The following is a 13435-nucleotide window of genomic DNA, read 5'->3' as shown; positions in this document are numbered from 1 at the left end:
TGTTTTTTATTTAATGACCCTCAGAATTATTTTTGGCATCTCCAAGCGTGCTTGCATTTTTGTTGCCAAAGTTTGGGTTCTTCTCATTTGGGCAAGACTTCAGTTTTCAGAGAGAGGCTTTCATGCTTTGAATAGCTTCTTTGCCTCTGTTCCTTAGCCATGCCTGCATCCTCTTGCCCTTGGTGGGATCTTTCCTGATCTGCATTTTACATTCTAGCCGAGCTTCCATTATTGTGGTTTTAAGCATTCTCCAAACATTATGGAGATAAGTGACCCCCTGACTTTATCATTCAACTTCCTTTTTTTAAAACCAGTACCTTCATTTTTGAGAAGCCTCCCATTTTAAAGTTAAAGGTTACTATGTTGGACTTTCTTGGCAGCTGTCCACTTACAGACATGTTGTATTTGATAGAACCATGATCACAGTTCCCAATCATACACCAGGTTCTCTGCACCATTAAAAATTATGTCCATGGTTGCCTCCTTTCTTGCTGGTTCCAAAGCAGTCATTTGGAGGTTCTCAACTATCCTTTTTTCCTTTCGTTCAGATAAAATGGGTTTTGTTGGATACAAGGGCACCTTCCGGCCCTTCTGGGTTACGCTGAAGACAGATGACGAAGCAGTGAGGATTTTCCAAGCTCTGCCAGTTCCAGTGGTAAAGAAAATGAAACTGTGAGAAAGTGACCTGCATTGTGTGTTCCTGCTCATTAGCACGCCCTCAATGGAAAATGCGTTGAGGTACATGGCGTGCTCAAGATGTAGTATATTTTGATGATGTACATAGAAGAAACCTTATTGTGAATGGGTTAAATGGCCACATCAGACAACCAACATTCCGTAGGCAGTCCAGGATACAGTTAGTAATAGCTCTGTTCCTCTCACAAGTGTATTTGTGATAAGAAAGGTTTGATTTCACATCATGTTGCCTTGGTGTACTGCAATGGTCTCCTTCATGTCTGTCCGTAGGAGTCTCAGGTTTTGAATCAGTAGAAAATGTACAAAGTGTTCCTTCTCCGGTCTCAACTTTCCAGTCTCAACTTTCAGGCACCTACTCAGGAAAAAACATGCACTTCTAAGTTGAGCTCCTGGCTATGTATATATGAAAATGTAAGCAGAAGTCAGTATCAGACACAACGGCAAAAACTGAAAATGCTTTGTTGATCTCCTCACAAACTTTCTGGTGTGCTGGCATTCAATGTCAGCAGGACTCTTCATAAGCACCGACTGATATCCTATTTCTGCCTGCGCATCAGCGATCCACTGAATACCTGAATGCCACAGTTGTTCAGGGCATTGCAGAGGTTGCTGGATCTTCACAAAGAGTCCCTTGTGACAAAGGACCAAATCACTGTGGCCAAGGATCAGCTTATGAAGGACAAATGTTATCAGTTTCTCAAAAAAAAAAAGTGCTTGGGCTTCCTGTTACCAGCTACTTTTATTAATAAAAAAGGACATCAAAGTATGTCCCCTCACCCTGTGTAACTGCTTCAGACGTGAGGCTGTCACCCAGAAAGGTATTTTTAAAAAAAGAATTAAAAAGGGAGGAGAAAATATTTATGGGTCATCAACAAACTGCCTTCAATGTGTGCTCTTTTTTAACTGAGTGACTTGGTCTCTACTAGTAACTGACCATTCGCAATCTGTAAAATTGCTTTTCAAAGGTTGCATTGTAGAAATACTGCTTTCTGAGAGCCTAGGGGAGGGTTGTGTGTTGTGTGTGTGTTCGTCACTCCAGGTATTCTACCCGAAATAGCTGGTCCTTTTTCGGAACTAGATGTATAGTGTTTTGTATATTTTCTTAAAGCTCCTGCTGAAAAAGATTTAATTTTCTATTAATTTATTGCAAAAGGCACAAAGAAGATTAAAGCTGAAGAGATAAATGCTGTTATGGGAATTATTTTTTTTTTTGTACAATAGGGTAAGGTCATGGAAATGTTTCTTCAGCTAATCTGCTTTGCACTTGAAAACTTCAAAGGGCTGCAGAATGTGGTACTTCCCCTTGGCAGCCAGTTTTGTATGAGGACAAAAACGCTTGGAATGTTACTTCCAAATGTTTTCGTTTACAACTTAATTAACATTTAGTTGTTTGGAATACACATTTATTGGAATAAAATTTCAATGCAACTCTTACATGCGTGTGTACCGTTTACTTGTGTTGGATTATTTTATCACAATGAACTGATACCATAGACCATCATCACCCAAAAACAACTGATCTAAACCTGCCAGCAAAATGCATATTGTCAGTCTAAGGATGGTGTCATGTCACTTAGACCCTACCGCAAAGGTGCGTAGCATCTGTAATCCCACCATAAAACTATTTCCCTTTACTGCCACAACCCTCCGTGGCAGGAGGCGCTTGGTAACCCTTCAGATCCAGAACCTTGACTCATCCAGGTGTAACTGTTTGTTGGTTAAGCTCCTTCTCCTCTCAATGGAGAGGCCAGGACAGAGCGAGGAGAAACTGTGCTGACATTTGCAATGAAGACCATGGCTCCTTGGGTAGGTACCATGTTAACCTGGCCAATTCTTGTCTACTCCGACTGTCAGCAGCTCTCCAGCTTCTCAGGCAGAAGACTCCATCATCACCTGCCTTACAGGCTAAAAAGTCTGACTTTGAACATGGCAATTCTGTCCCTCTTAAATGAGCATAGCCAGCCCAAGGTACTTTGCCACTTGAGGCACAGCACAAAATAAAACAAAAACACACGCCCCTTCCATACACAGAAGCTGACAAGCTCTCTTAAATCAAAGGTGAACTCAAGCAATCTTCACTTTCCCAAACAAGATAACCATCCATTAAAATTCACACTTCCAAGTTTTGCAATACAGTTCTCTAGCCACATAACGTGTACAAAAATGTACACAGTGAGGTAAAGTGTGCATTTTCTTTTGCATATTTTCACTAACATACAAAAAGGCATTGTATAAGGGGAAATCACTTTGCAAAAAAAAAACCATGTACTAGGCAAAACTGCATTAGGAGAAACTCACATTAAAACACTGATGAGTTTTCATGAGAATTTGTTTTAAAAAATAACCTCAAACTGATAAGGAAATGTGGAATACGAGAAAGAATACTAAAAATAAAAGAGAAACTGAAGTTGACAAGATTCGCCCATCCCTAACCTGTACCGTTTGAATTATTTTATATTGTTCACGGCCACAAGATTCCCATGCACAGAGGTGTTGTAAGCCAACTCTGGTTTTTTCATGTCTGGATAGTGAAGGCACCAATTTCAGACAAAGGGAAGGGTGATTGGTTCCTTACAACAAATTGGTGCATATTCACCAATGTGCCCTTATAGAGCAGAAACGTAAACAATCCTGCAGTTTGGTCCCAAGTCACTGAAATACTAAGGGCAGAAAACCTGTCCAAACTGTTGCTCTTTCTAAAGTGACAGCCCTGCCTGGGGGTTTTACTCAGTCACTGCTCCTTTGTACAACTCACACACTTAAAATCACCACTGATATTTTAAGTTTAGAATAGAGATGAAGCACACAAAACTCACAGCTCGCAGGTCTAAAGAAATCAAACATTTTGAAAACCTGGCCAAGGCACTTGAAAACCTGCTGGGTGGCCATTCTGGGAGGGAAAGCAAGCAAATACAATCAGATTTGGACTTTAACAGCAGAAATTTACTGTGACATTTCCTTATGCTCGACCACCCTCTAGTGGTTCACTGCTGATAACAGAGCATATCCACCACCTATGTCTCATAGACTTAAAAGATTTAACTCCAGACAGAATCCTTGCTGCTGTAAATGCAAGGAAATTATTTTAAATGGCAAGCAGAAACTTGGGAAACCCAAAGACAAAGGTAAACTTGAAAAATGAACACATGATCTCTCAAAGATGCAAGCGGCAGCTGCAGAAACATCCTGCCAAAGCTCCAGGCACTCATAAGGCAAGAGGAAGTTTGCTTAAGCAAAGAAAAGCTCTCATGGGATCCACCTGACTTGCATACATGAAGACAAGGGCACACCTAGATAAAACAGGCCGCTTCCAAGGGGTTTTAACGCCTCAAATAGTCAAGCAAGCTGGTGATACTTTAAAAATGCAGCTAATTTCTTATTTCTTCTGTATTTACATAAACATAGTAAGAACAACCCAATATTGCTCCCTCCTGCCCCCATCCCTTGGAGGAGGCTTATTTGAGACATTTGGATCTGAAGATTGGGGAAAGTGGAACTGTTAGTTGGCTGTCACCCTAGTGAACGTTTTGAATAATTTCTTTTATGTAACTGACCGTCAGAAAGTTGGAAGTTCTTTTTTCCCTTCTCCCTTCCCTTCTTCCATCTCTCTCTTTTTATTTGGGGTCCTCTGTTCTGGGCCATTATCCAAGGATTACACGCACACGAAGCTGGTGGAAGAACCCTATGTAAGAGGCAGGGAAAGGAAGACTTTCCAGAGTGAGAAACTGAGAAAAGAAAGAAAGATGTTAACTGATTAAGTTAATTTTATGAGAAAATTAGTTTTGGAAAACTGTTACAATGATATACACTGAAACTCAGCTAGGGGGATTTGAGGAAGTCAAGTAACAATGTTACTAAGATTGGATTAAGTATAACTAAGATCTATGTTTGTTTGTTTCAAAATTTTGGAAAATCAATTGAAAAAAATTGAAAAAACCCAACAAAAAAACCAGCTTCTTCTAAATATTCAGATTAAAAACATGTTTGCCACATGACGTAGGGCCACTGTTAGAGACATGGGATTTACAAAAGCATTCTGGAGGTACATAGCAGCTAATTAGAAAAAAGGTACATTGTTTTTTCCTGTATTTATGTAAACTCCTACATTAATAGTGTTCTGTGTACAGAAACTGTTCTGATTTATGGTACTCATTTTGTTTTTCCTGTTTCTACAATTTCACCGTTACTTGAATGAGTTGCCCTTTAAATCCCACCTGTCACTCACCAAATCTGCTACAAAGAACAGAATTACCTCTGTCTCTTCGCCGCAGTGCTGACAAGAGTGGATGTCACTGGCAATATGCCAACCGAAGAGATGAAAGCAAGATCAGATTCTCTGTCAAAGGATGCTTTGTTCTTGAAATGGCTGTAGGTTTCACAACAATGGCATTAATCAAGATGAGAAAAATAGTTTTGCTCTGGCTGCTCATCTACTTACCTGTGTATGAGAGCTGCCTTAGACCAAGTCAGGCCACTAGTTGGTCAAAGTAATAGTTTTCTCTATTCCAACTACTAATGGGTCTCTAAAGTTTCAGGCAGATGTCTTCTCAGTTGTGTTAACTCCACTCTCTTTCCCCTGCCTCCCTCCACTTGAATTGGGGAGTCTGCACATGCAAAGATGATGTTGGAGTTATAGGCCCCATAATTAGAAAATGTCTAACAAATTAAAACACACCTGATTGCCCTTAAATAGTCAAAGAAACTGACAAAATCAATTCTGAATAATTCATCTTGCAGAGCTACTCTTCTATAACTTTCAAACCAGAGAATCAGGATGCTAGATTCACGGAACTAAAATCTACATAAAAATCAATTGCCACAATTGCAGTTGGGAGTTGTGTGCAGAGTAGTCACACAACCTTAGCAGAACCAGAAGACCAAAGCACGATACAGCTAATGATTAAACCTTGCAAAAAAAAAAAAGCATCAAGAATTGCTAGCCTGAATGCCCACATCTAACCTGGTTAGTCATTTCGGACACACTGATGGCTTGAAAGAGGCACCCACAAAAGCAACTGCCTCTCAGCTCAAATGCTTCCCAGCCAAAGGCAACCAGGTGATTAGTGAGATCTTCAAGGCCCAGTGACTCCACTAAAATCAAAGGGCTATAAAGTATGTGAATTTGGTTGATTCATACCCTGCATTTTCTTACTGTCCTGCAAGGCATTTTGCAGCCTACTAAGCTGCCACCTACGCTTATGCCTTTTGTTTGTGTCCTAAAAAAAGCTGCTACCTAGTTACCTGGAAGAAATTTTTACTTAGCACAGGTGACCAGCCAGCTTTTCATCAGGCACACACCAGACAAATTTAGCAGGCAGCATATTCGAAAACTGGCATCTTTTTAAAAGCACATCTTGCATGTGTTTTAAGCACCTCTGAACAACAAAAAACACATCTACGTTTAGCTCAGTTGGTAGAGCATGAGACTCTTAATTTCAGGGTCATTGGGCCAAAGATTCCTGCATTGCAGGGGGTTGGACTAGATGACCCTTGTGGTCCCTTCCACCACTGTGATTCTATTTCTCAACATTTCCCTGTTCTTTTGTAATAGCAGAATGGAACGCAGGAGAGCCCTTTCAAAGCAAAATCCCTAAAAATCAAGTAAAAATGAAAATAAAACCTGGGGGGGGGGGGAATAAACAGAAGTCTCAGGACAAACACAGTACTCAGCTATTCATTAACACTTAACCTCTCATCTCCTTCAGAACCTTGAATTAGGCCAGGAGAGAGCTTTTATCAAAGGTCCAAGAATCAAAAGAGGATAGAAGCCACTGAAGGCTTCTCAACATCTGAATTTGGCACTTAATGGTGCCACCTGGTGGCCTCTCTGTGCAGATACAGACATCACAAAACAGCTGTGTCCAGACACAGGACTCCACGTGTCAAACAGAAATTTGTTCTGAAAAAGGTACAAATTTATTGACATTCCGGAGGGAGTGTTCATGGTGACAGCATGGTGATATTTTCCCAATTATCTACCAACTTTCTATATGAATGAACAAATTAGAGCACCGAAAGTATTGGAAGTATTTTTGGTACCAGAGAAATACAAGCTATATTCAAAAAGATCAAACAAGGCATGATCTAATATGGTGCGGTGTCCACAAATCTAAAATAAACTTATGCACCAAGGCAGTATTCTTTCAAATTAACATTAAGAAGGAAACCAGCACCTCTGTGTTTAAACAGAGTAAGCCCCCAGTTTATAGTCACTGCAATTCTGAATAGCTTAACTCCAATCCAATTTTGGCCTGTAGATGTTTGCCATGAGTGCTACAAATAAGGGGCGGGGCGGGTGGAAGAACTTGTATAAAATTGTATAAAAGCCTTGAAAATTGTGTTGGCATTCAAAAAGACTGTACAGTGGTACCTTTATACTCGGTTTGGCTCCCGAAGAAATTGTGAATGTTCCAGTTTGTAAACATTTTTCGGAAGCCGAACATCTGATGCAGCTTCCGATTGAGTGCAGGAAGCTCCTGCAACCAATCGGAAGCTGCACCTTGGTTTTTGAACCATTTTGGGAGTCAAACAGACTCCTGCAACAGATTACGTTTGACAACCAAGGTACCACTGTAGTCAGAAATAATTTTCTTCCAAATGGAATACTGGTCAAAATTGACTTAAGTACCTTTTGGAATTAAGCTCTTCAATTAGTGTCAGGGTTAATTGCATCTTGATACATTTGATATTCTTATTACATTCCTCTTACTGGATTGGCTGAGCCTTTTTTATCACATGGCTCAGCCTACTGCCAGATGTTCTAAACTACAACTTCCAACAGCCACAGCCAGCACGCCCAATGTTCTGAAAGTGATGAGAGTTGTGGCCCAAAACATCTGGTGGGCACCAGGTAGAGAAAGGCTGGAGTAAGTGAACTGACCCACCATTAGTCTATGGAAACCCTAAATCTGTTAATTCAATAGACGAGTTTATAACCACTTCAGCTGGGCATTCGACCACCAGCAGCGAAACCAACTTACATAAAAGCACTCATTGCATGAATCAAACCTGTGCTTTCCAGAATCTACTTTGGCACCACAGCTGACACTCTGAGATTGCCACTTTCAAGAAGGGGTATCATTTATTTTCATTAATGAAAATATTGCAAGGGTAGAAACTCCTAGAAAGTTAAGTCTTGTTTCTTATCGCCAACGAAGCGTTCACCTTGTTGACTCCTCCAAAATAGCTGACGGCAGAATTCCAACTGCAACAGCTCTTCCCCTCTCATCCTTTGAGGAATGTTTGCAATACTGAAGGTAAACACACAGGTGCTTGTTTTAAACTTTAAACAGAGAACTGTTTGAAAAAACCCAACTGCTTGAAAGTAGACAAGGCACAATATACCAACTCCAGATCTAAAAGAAGCAATCCACTGATGTTAAGCATTAACGTTGCTGTTACTGAACAAATGCCTCTCATTAATAAGTAAACTGGTCCCTTGATTTGAAACCCAGAAAGGCCACCCTATTTTTTCCTTCCTAAACTTCCCACCAATTCTCCTCTACAGTCAAATTAACTTATCAGAGCTCTTCTTTTGGTTTGGCTGCACGGTTGTCGTCTTTGAGGGGTCCATGTTTCTTTTCAGTATCTTTTTTCTTTTTGGATTTTTCGGGCTTGGTCTCATTTTTCCCTTTTTCGCTGTCCTTGGCTCCTTTACCAGGGTACACCTGACCTTCCAGTGTTACATCCGCACACCTCTCCTGTTTTATCAGAAAGTCTTTGATCTCCCACGCATAGCCTCCGTCCCGCAGCATGAAGATGGCACGATTTGAACCGACGATAAACCTAGGATTTAAAAGGGCATTCAATTAGTGCCCGGCCTTTGAAGTATTGAAAATTTACGTTTCAGGTAGGGAAGAGCCTCCGCCCCACCCCTTGCAAAAAAAAAAGGAACGATAAATAACCCCAAAGATTAAGTGGCATGTTGCATTTCTTAAAAGCAAGAGGTGTTTGTCTCAGAATGGGGGGAAAAACAAAACTTGCATTGCAGGATTTATTACCTTCATAAGTAAGAATATTATAATTAACTACCTTGTGAAAATACAGCCTATTGCATTTCTTATTCAAATTTATGGTAGAGGGGAGACACACAGAGGCAGCAAAGGATGGGGAACCTCAAGCACAAGGGTGAATGTGGCCCTCCAAGCCTCCCTATCTGGCCCTTGGAACCCTTTTCATCCCGCACTGGCCCGCTGAATGTTATTGCCTAGCAAGAGAATCTGTCCCTGAACTGTGATATGGCCCTTTGCTTTGATGGAGGACAGAGTAGGGTATGTGCAGAAACTATCTTACTGTAGAAAGGTAAAGTTTGCATTTGTTTCTCTGCCTCTTTTTGCCTCTGACCCAGCCCATGATCAGCTTGCGCACTCTTGACGTTGCCCAAAAGGGAATGCAGTCACTGGATTGAAAAAGGATCTCCCATCCCGGCTAGAAGAGATGGGTCTCAGCTTTATTTTAGATGTAATGACAAAATGCAAAATATCTGACTAACAAATGCTTAGGGGTTTAAAAAAAAAAGCTTCTGCGTATGCATGTTAAAATGTTGGCTTATATATTAAGATTTCATAGGAATCTATCCTGGTAGTTAAATAGCTCCATGTTGTCAAAGCTGGATAACTGAGTAGGATACAAGTGAAGTCATGTACAGTAATCCCTCCTACTTCTCTCAAGCATATTTTTTATGAGTTACACCTATCAGGTGCAGATATTTCGTTCCATGGCTTTCTTGGGAGGAGCTGAAAACAACACAATAAAAGGCTGCTCAGTTCCACAACAATTTCTCCCATAGAATGGTGGAAAATTCAGGACAGGCAAAAGGGAGCACTTCTTCACACAGTGCATAATTGAACAGCAGAAATCACGGCTACAAGATGTGGTGGGGGCCGCCAATCTGGACAATTTTAAAAGGGTATTAGACAAAATTCATGGCAGCTAAGACTATAGACAGCAACCAGTCACAATGGATACATTTCTCCCTCTTATACTGGAAGTAGTATCTCTGAATATCAGCTGCTGGGGAACAGCAGCAGAGTATGGTTGGGTTCATGTCCTGCTTGCTGGCTTCATACAGGCATATGGTTGGCCACTGTGGGAAATAGGTATCTGGACTAGATAGGGCTTTGAGCAGGGTGGCTTTTCTTACATCGTTTCTTCAAATTCCAATCGGGGGCGGCGGGGGGACACAGACATATTTGTATCCAAAGGGACAAACAGTGGGAGAAGAATACTACCTATAAATAGCCACAAACATCCATTTTGTTTTAAAGTCGACTACGCTTTTCCAAACTAATCCAAGTGTGTTTCTATGACAGTTAAGTCCTACTATGTTCAATGGGACTTATAAGGTAGGTTTATATTAGATTGCAGCCATAATGGGGTCTAGATTATTTCCTTCCTCATATAGGAAAATATGAGACTATTTCAACAGTTTATTTTTACCAAATGAAAATTGCTAGAATTTTTTTTACTAATTTTTAATAAAATTCCACACTGCTTTAGACTGCACTCAGCAAGAATAAGCACTGTGCCTCTGTCTCAGGAGGGGGAAGGTTACATCAAAGGAAAAAGACGAAATAAAGCTATTAATTATGATAACTTTATCCATCTTCCTAACTGAGCATGCCATTCTTTTGAAAACTTTCAAACAATTTTTCATATCCTCATTAATACAGATTAAAATACAGGAAAGAAGGTATTAATTTAAAACATGCAGTAATTTAGGTGCCCATACATATAAACACAGCCCATACAAAAGGATAATTAAACCAGGCAAGTGAGGGCAGCCGTGCAACTCCAAGACAAAAATCTTACCTTTGTACGTCATAGTTGGCATTGAAAAGACTTCCCTGCCACAGATTAGTAATTTGCTCTGTCTCTTTTTCTGTAGGTTCTCCTGACACAGTGACAAACATCATAAGAGTCTTCCCTTTCTTGGTCATCTTCAAGATACTCTCAGGCTTCCCCGGGTCAAGTTGGGAGAAGTCTATTGGTGCAGATGGACGCTTGTGCTCAGGAAGGTCTCCTTCTTCTATATCATCATCTTTCTGTGTTGGAAACAAGATACAGGAACACTTAAGAATGCATTGGAACGGGCTGTCGTATCCTGATACAACAAGGTATAGGCTTATTGAAAGATCTCAAGTTTAGAAGACCATGCACACTTTGTATGCATATGTAGAAACTGTTTGTCTAATGCAGCTTTCTACTTGCTAAAATAATAGAACACAACTTTTTTCTGTTTCAGAAACAGAAATCTGGTTTTCAATTTAGCACTCTGGATGAGGGCATGGCATTACTTTATGTGCCAAGCGGCTCACTCAACAAGCTAGTTAACAGCACCAGAGATCACGGAGGGACGGGATGTGGGAAGCAAAATGAAATATTAATTCAGATAAGGGAGCACTAATGAAAAAACTGATTTAAAAATAGGTATTCTACCTACATGAAACTCATAAGCAGTTTCAGACTACTCCTGGATCCAGCTTTGCATTTAGACAGGTGGGGACAGTTAACCTGGGAAAAGGTTAACCTGCTAATCACATGTGCATTGGGTACTAAAGAAATTGGGCTGCTGCAATGCAGCTTATGTTGGGCTACCCCTGAAGAGTGTCTAAAAGCCTATTAGTGCAAAATGCAGAGCCAAATCATATGAAACTGCTGCTTTATTCTGCTATGCAAAATGCACTGGTGGTTGTTACTACAAAAGCAAAGAGGGGTACTAATTACTATCGAGTTCTGCTTATAGTCCTTTAAACTCTTCCTGTTCCTTATTTCAGAGAACAGCTCTTAATTTAAACTTTAAAACCCATAGTCTGCTCAAAGCAGCATGCATATACGAATCATAGAATTGCAGAGTTGGAAGGGGACCCTAAGGATCATCTAGTCCAGGGGTCTGCAACCCGCGGCTTCGGAGCCGCATGTGGCTCTTTTACACCTTTGCCGTGGCTCCGGGGCGGATACTAGCGAGGGAAGGAGGCGCATTGTGCGCCCCGACACTCCCCACTGTGGCGGGCGCTGTACTGGCTGTGACGTCGCATGGGGCGGTGCATGCGTTAGTCACGCACCATCCCAACGTCACCTTCCCGCCCGCTGTCAGATCAGAGGACAGCGGTGCGCATGCTTTAAATGTCGCGATGGTTTTGCGGCTCCCAGGTTTTTTTTCTTCGGAAACGGGTCCAAGTGGCTCTTTTTGTCTTAAAGGTTGCAGACCCCTGATCTAGTCCAACCCCCTGCAATGCAGGAATAGGTAGCTGTCCCATGCGGGGATCAAACCCGAAACCTTGGCGTTATCAGCACCATACTCCAACTATCTTGCACTCTCTCTCTATAACACACACACACATATACATATATCATAAAACAAACAAACATATATGTATAACATAAAACAAAACTGAAACAGTTCCAGCTACTGAACTTAATATTATGTTTATGAACCTGAAAACTCCAACTTAGGTTTCACACATTGCAAGGACAGCACACCCCAGTAAAAGTACTGGAAGTGTTCTGACTTCCGTAATACTGTACCTGGTTTTCTTATAGTCTCACAGTGTGTTTGCCAACCCTACTCTTCCCCAATGAAGACCAATACACTCCACACATGCTCAGAGGCAGCCTCAACTTCAGGACTATTTCCTCACCACCCCCACATTCAATTAAACGAGCTCTAGGCTGGAACCTCATCCCCTTCAAACCAATCTCTCTCCCCCTATTCCCCCTCGGCCTGTGCCCATGCCCTGCTTGGAGCACACCCACTGAAATTAATGGACTGGGCACACAGAAGTCGCTCCGTTAGCTACTGCTGATTTTAATCATCTCCCGAATGCTTTTAAATGTCTTGCTTTAATCTGTCCTTTTTAAAAACAACGGAAAATGTTTTTGTTTTACATTTAAAAAAAGCAGTTGAGAATATTTATATCCTGCTAAATGAATAAATAAAAATAACTTACGCCTGGATAGCTCAGTTGGTTAGAGCATGTATAGGGAAGCTTCTTCATATGTAATGTTATACTATATTTGTGTGCGTATATACATATATACATATATATATATATATATATATATATATATACATACATACATACATATACACATATACATATATATGTTGAAAGCAGCTCAGAGTGGCTGGGGAAACCCTGTCAAATAGGCGGGGCACAAATAAATAAATAAATAACAGTAACAATGCTGATAACGCTAAAGTTGCAGGTTCGATCCCTGAATGGGATACCTGCCTATTCCTGCATTGCAGGGATTGGACTAGATGATCCTCAGGGTCCCTTCTAATTCTAATTTCTGTCAGTTTTCTGGGGGTCTTTTGGATTGGGGTTGGATACAACCCTTGGCGAGCGCAACGAACCTGCACTCCAGCCCCAAATCCTTGCCAAGGAACTAGACGAGGAAGACGGTGGGGACCCCTCCCCCCGTGACCCTCCCCCCCATTTTGGGGTCCCCGCTGCGCCCCCTTTTTCCCTCACGGACATACCTCCCACTGCTCCAGCAGCCGCGCCATGTCGGCGTCGTTGTAGTCCCGAATGTCCTTTTTCTTCTTCTTCTCCTTCTTCGCCTGCTCAGGGGACTTTTCTTTCGGCTCTTCGGCCTCGGCCGCCAAGGCACACAGCGCCAAGATCAAGCCCAGCCATCTGTAGGCCGCCGCCATCTTGTCCCGACGCGCGACGCCGCCGGCACTGGCTAGAGAAGGTTCTTCCGCCCCGATCCCGCCCCCTTGCCAGTTCTGCGC

The 13435-nt window shown here is 41.6% G+C and overlaps 2 protein-coding genes and 1 long non-coding RNA gene across 8 annotated transcripts in view; 1 reads left to right on the top strand and 2 right to left on the bottom strand.

The window, feature by feature from the left end:
- Positions 1-2130, top strand: part of CEMIP (cell migration inducing hyaluronidase 1) — a 161865-nt gene extending 159735 nt beyond the window's left edge. For all 6 annotated transcript variants that reach the window (XM_083712458.1, XM_083712457.1, XM_083712459.1 and 3 more), the window contains exon 29: positions 549-2130. In XM_083712458.1, coding sequence (XP_083568584.1) covers positions 549-676 — 128 coding nt within the window. In that variant the 3' untranslated portion in view covers positions 677-2130. The remainder of the gene's footprint in view (positions 1-548) is intronic.
- Positions 2131-2132: 2 nt separating this feature from the next.
- LOC310831837 lies at positions 2133-5781 on the bottom strand. Its single transcript, XR_014558011.1, has 2 exons — positions 4949-5781; positions 2133-4378 (listed from the first exon to the last, which is right to left on the bottom strand). It is a non-coding gene; the product is annotated as an uncharacterized lncRNA (long non-coding RNA).
- An 808-nt stretch (positions 5782-6589) lies between these two features.
- On the bottom strand, positions 6590-13435 carry MESD (mesoderm development LRP chaperone). The gene is made up of 3 exons (XM_083712932.1): positions 13181-13435; positions 10507-10739; positions 6590-8481 (listed from the first exon to the last, which is right to left on the bottom strand). Exons 1-3 carry the CDS (start codon positions 13352-13354, stop codon positions 8217-8219), a joined length of 672 nt encoding a protein of 223 aa, XP_083569058.1. The 5' UTR covers positions 13355-13435; the 3' UTR covers positions 6590-8216.

This window comes from Podarcis gaigeae, assembly GCF_964106915.1.
Source record: "Podarcis gaigeae genome assembly, chromosome: 14".
Classification (NCBI taxonomy): domain Eukaryota; kingdom Metazoa; phylum Chordata; class Lepidosauria; order Squamata; family Lacertidae; genus Podarcis; species Podarcis gaigeae.
Note: the sequence above shows the minus strand (reverse complement) of the source record. Positions and strands in the feature narration are given on the sequence as shown.

Bases quoted from the DNA above. Each gene is read 5' to 3' on its own strand.
- MESD (XM_083712932.1), bottom strand. From the start codon at position 13,354: ATGGCGGCGGCCTACAGATGGCTGGGCTTGATCTTGGCGCTGTGTGCC. The intron at 10,740-13,180 runs GTATGTCCGTGA...TTTCCAACACAG, and splicing joins GGCTGCTGGAGCAGTGGGAG to AAAGATGATGATATAGAAGA. The intron at 8,482-10,506 runs GTAAGATTTTTG...TTTAAATCCTAG, and splicing joins GCCAACTATGACGTACAAAG to GTTTATCGTCGGTTCAAATC.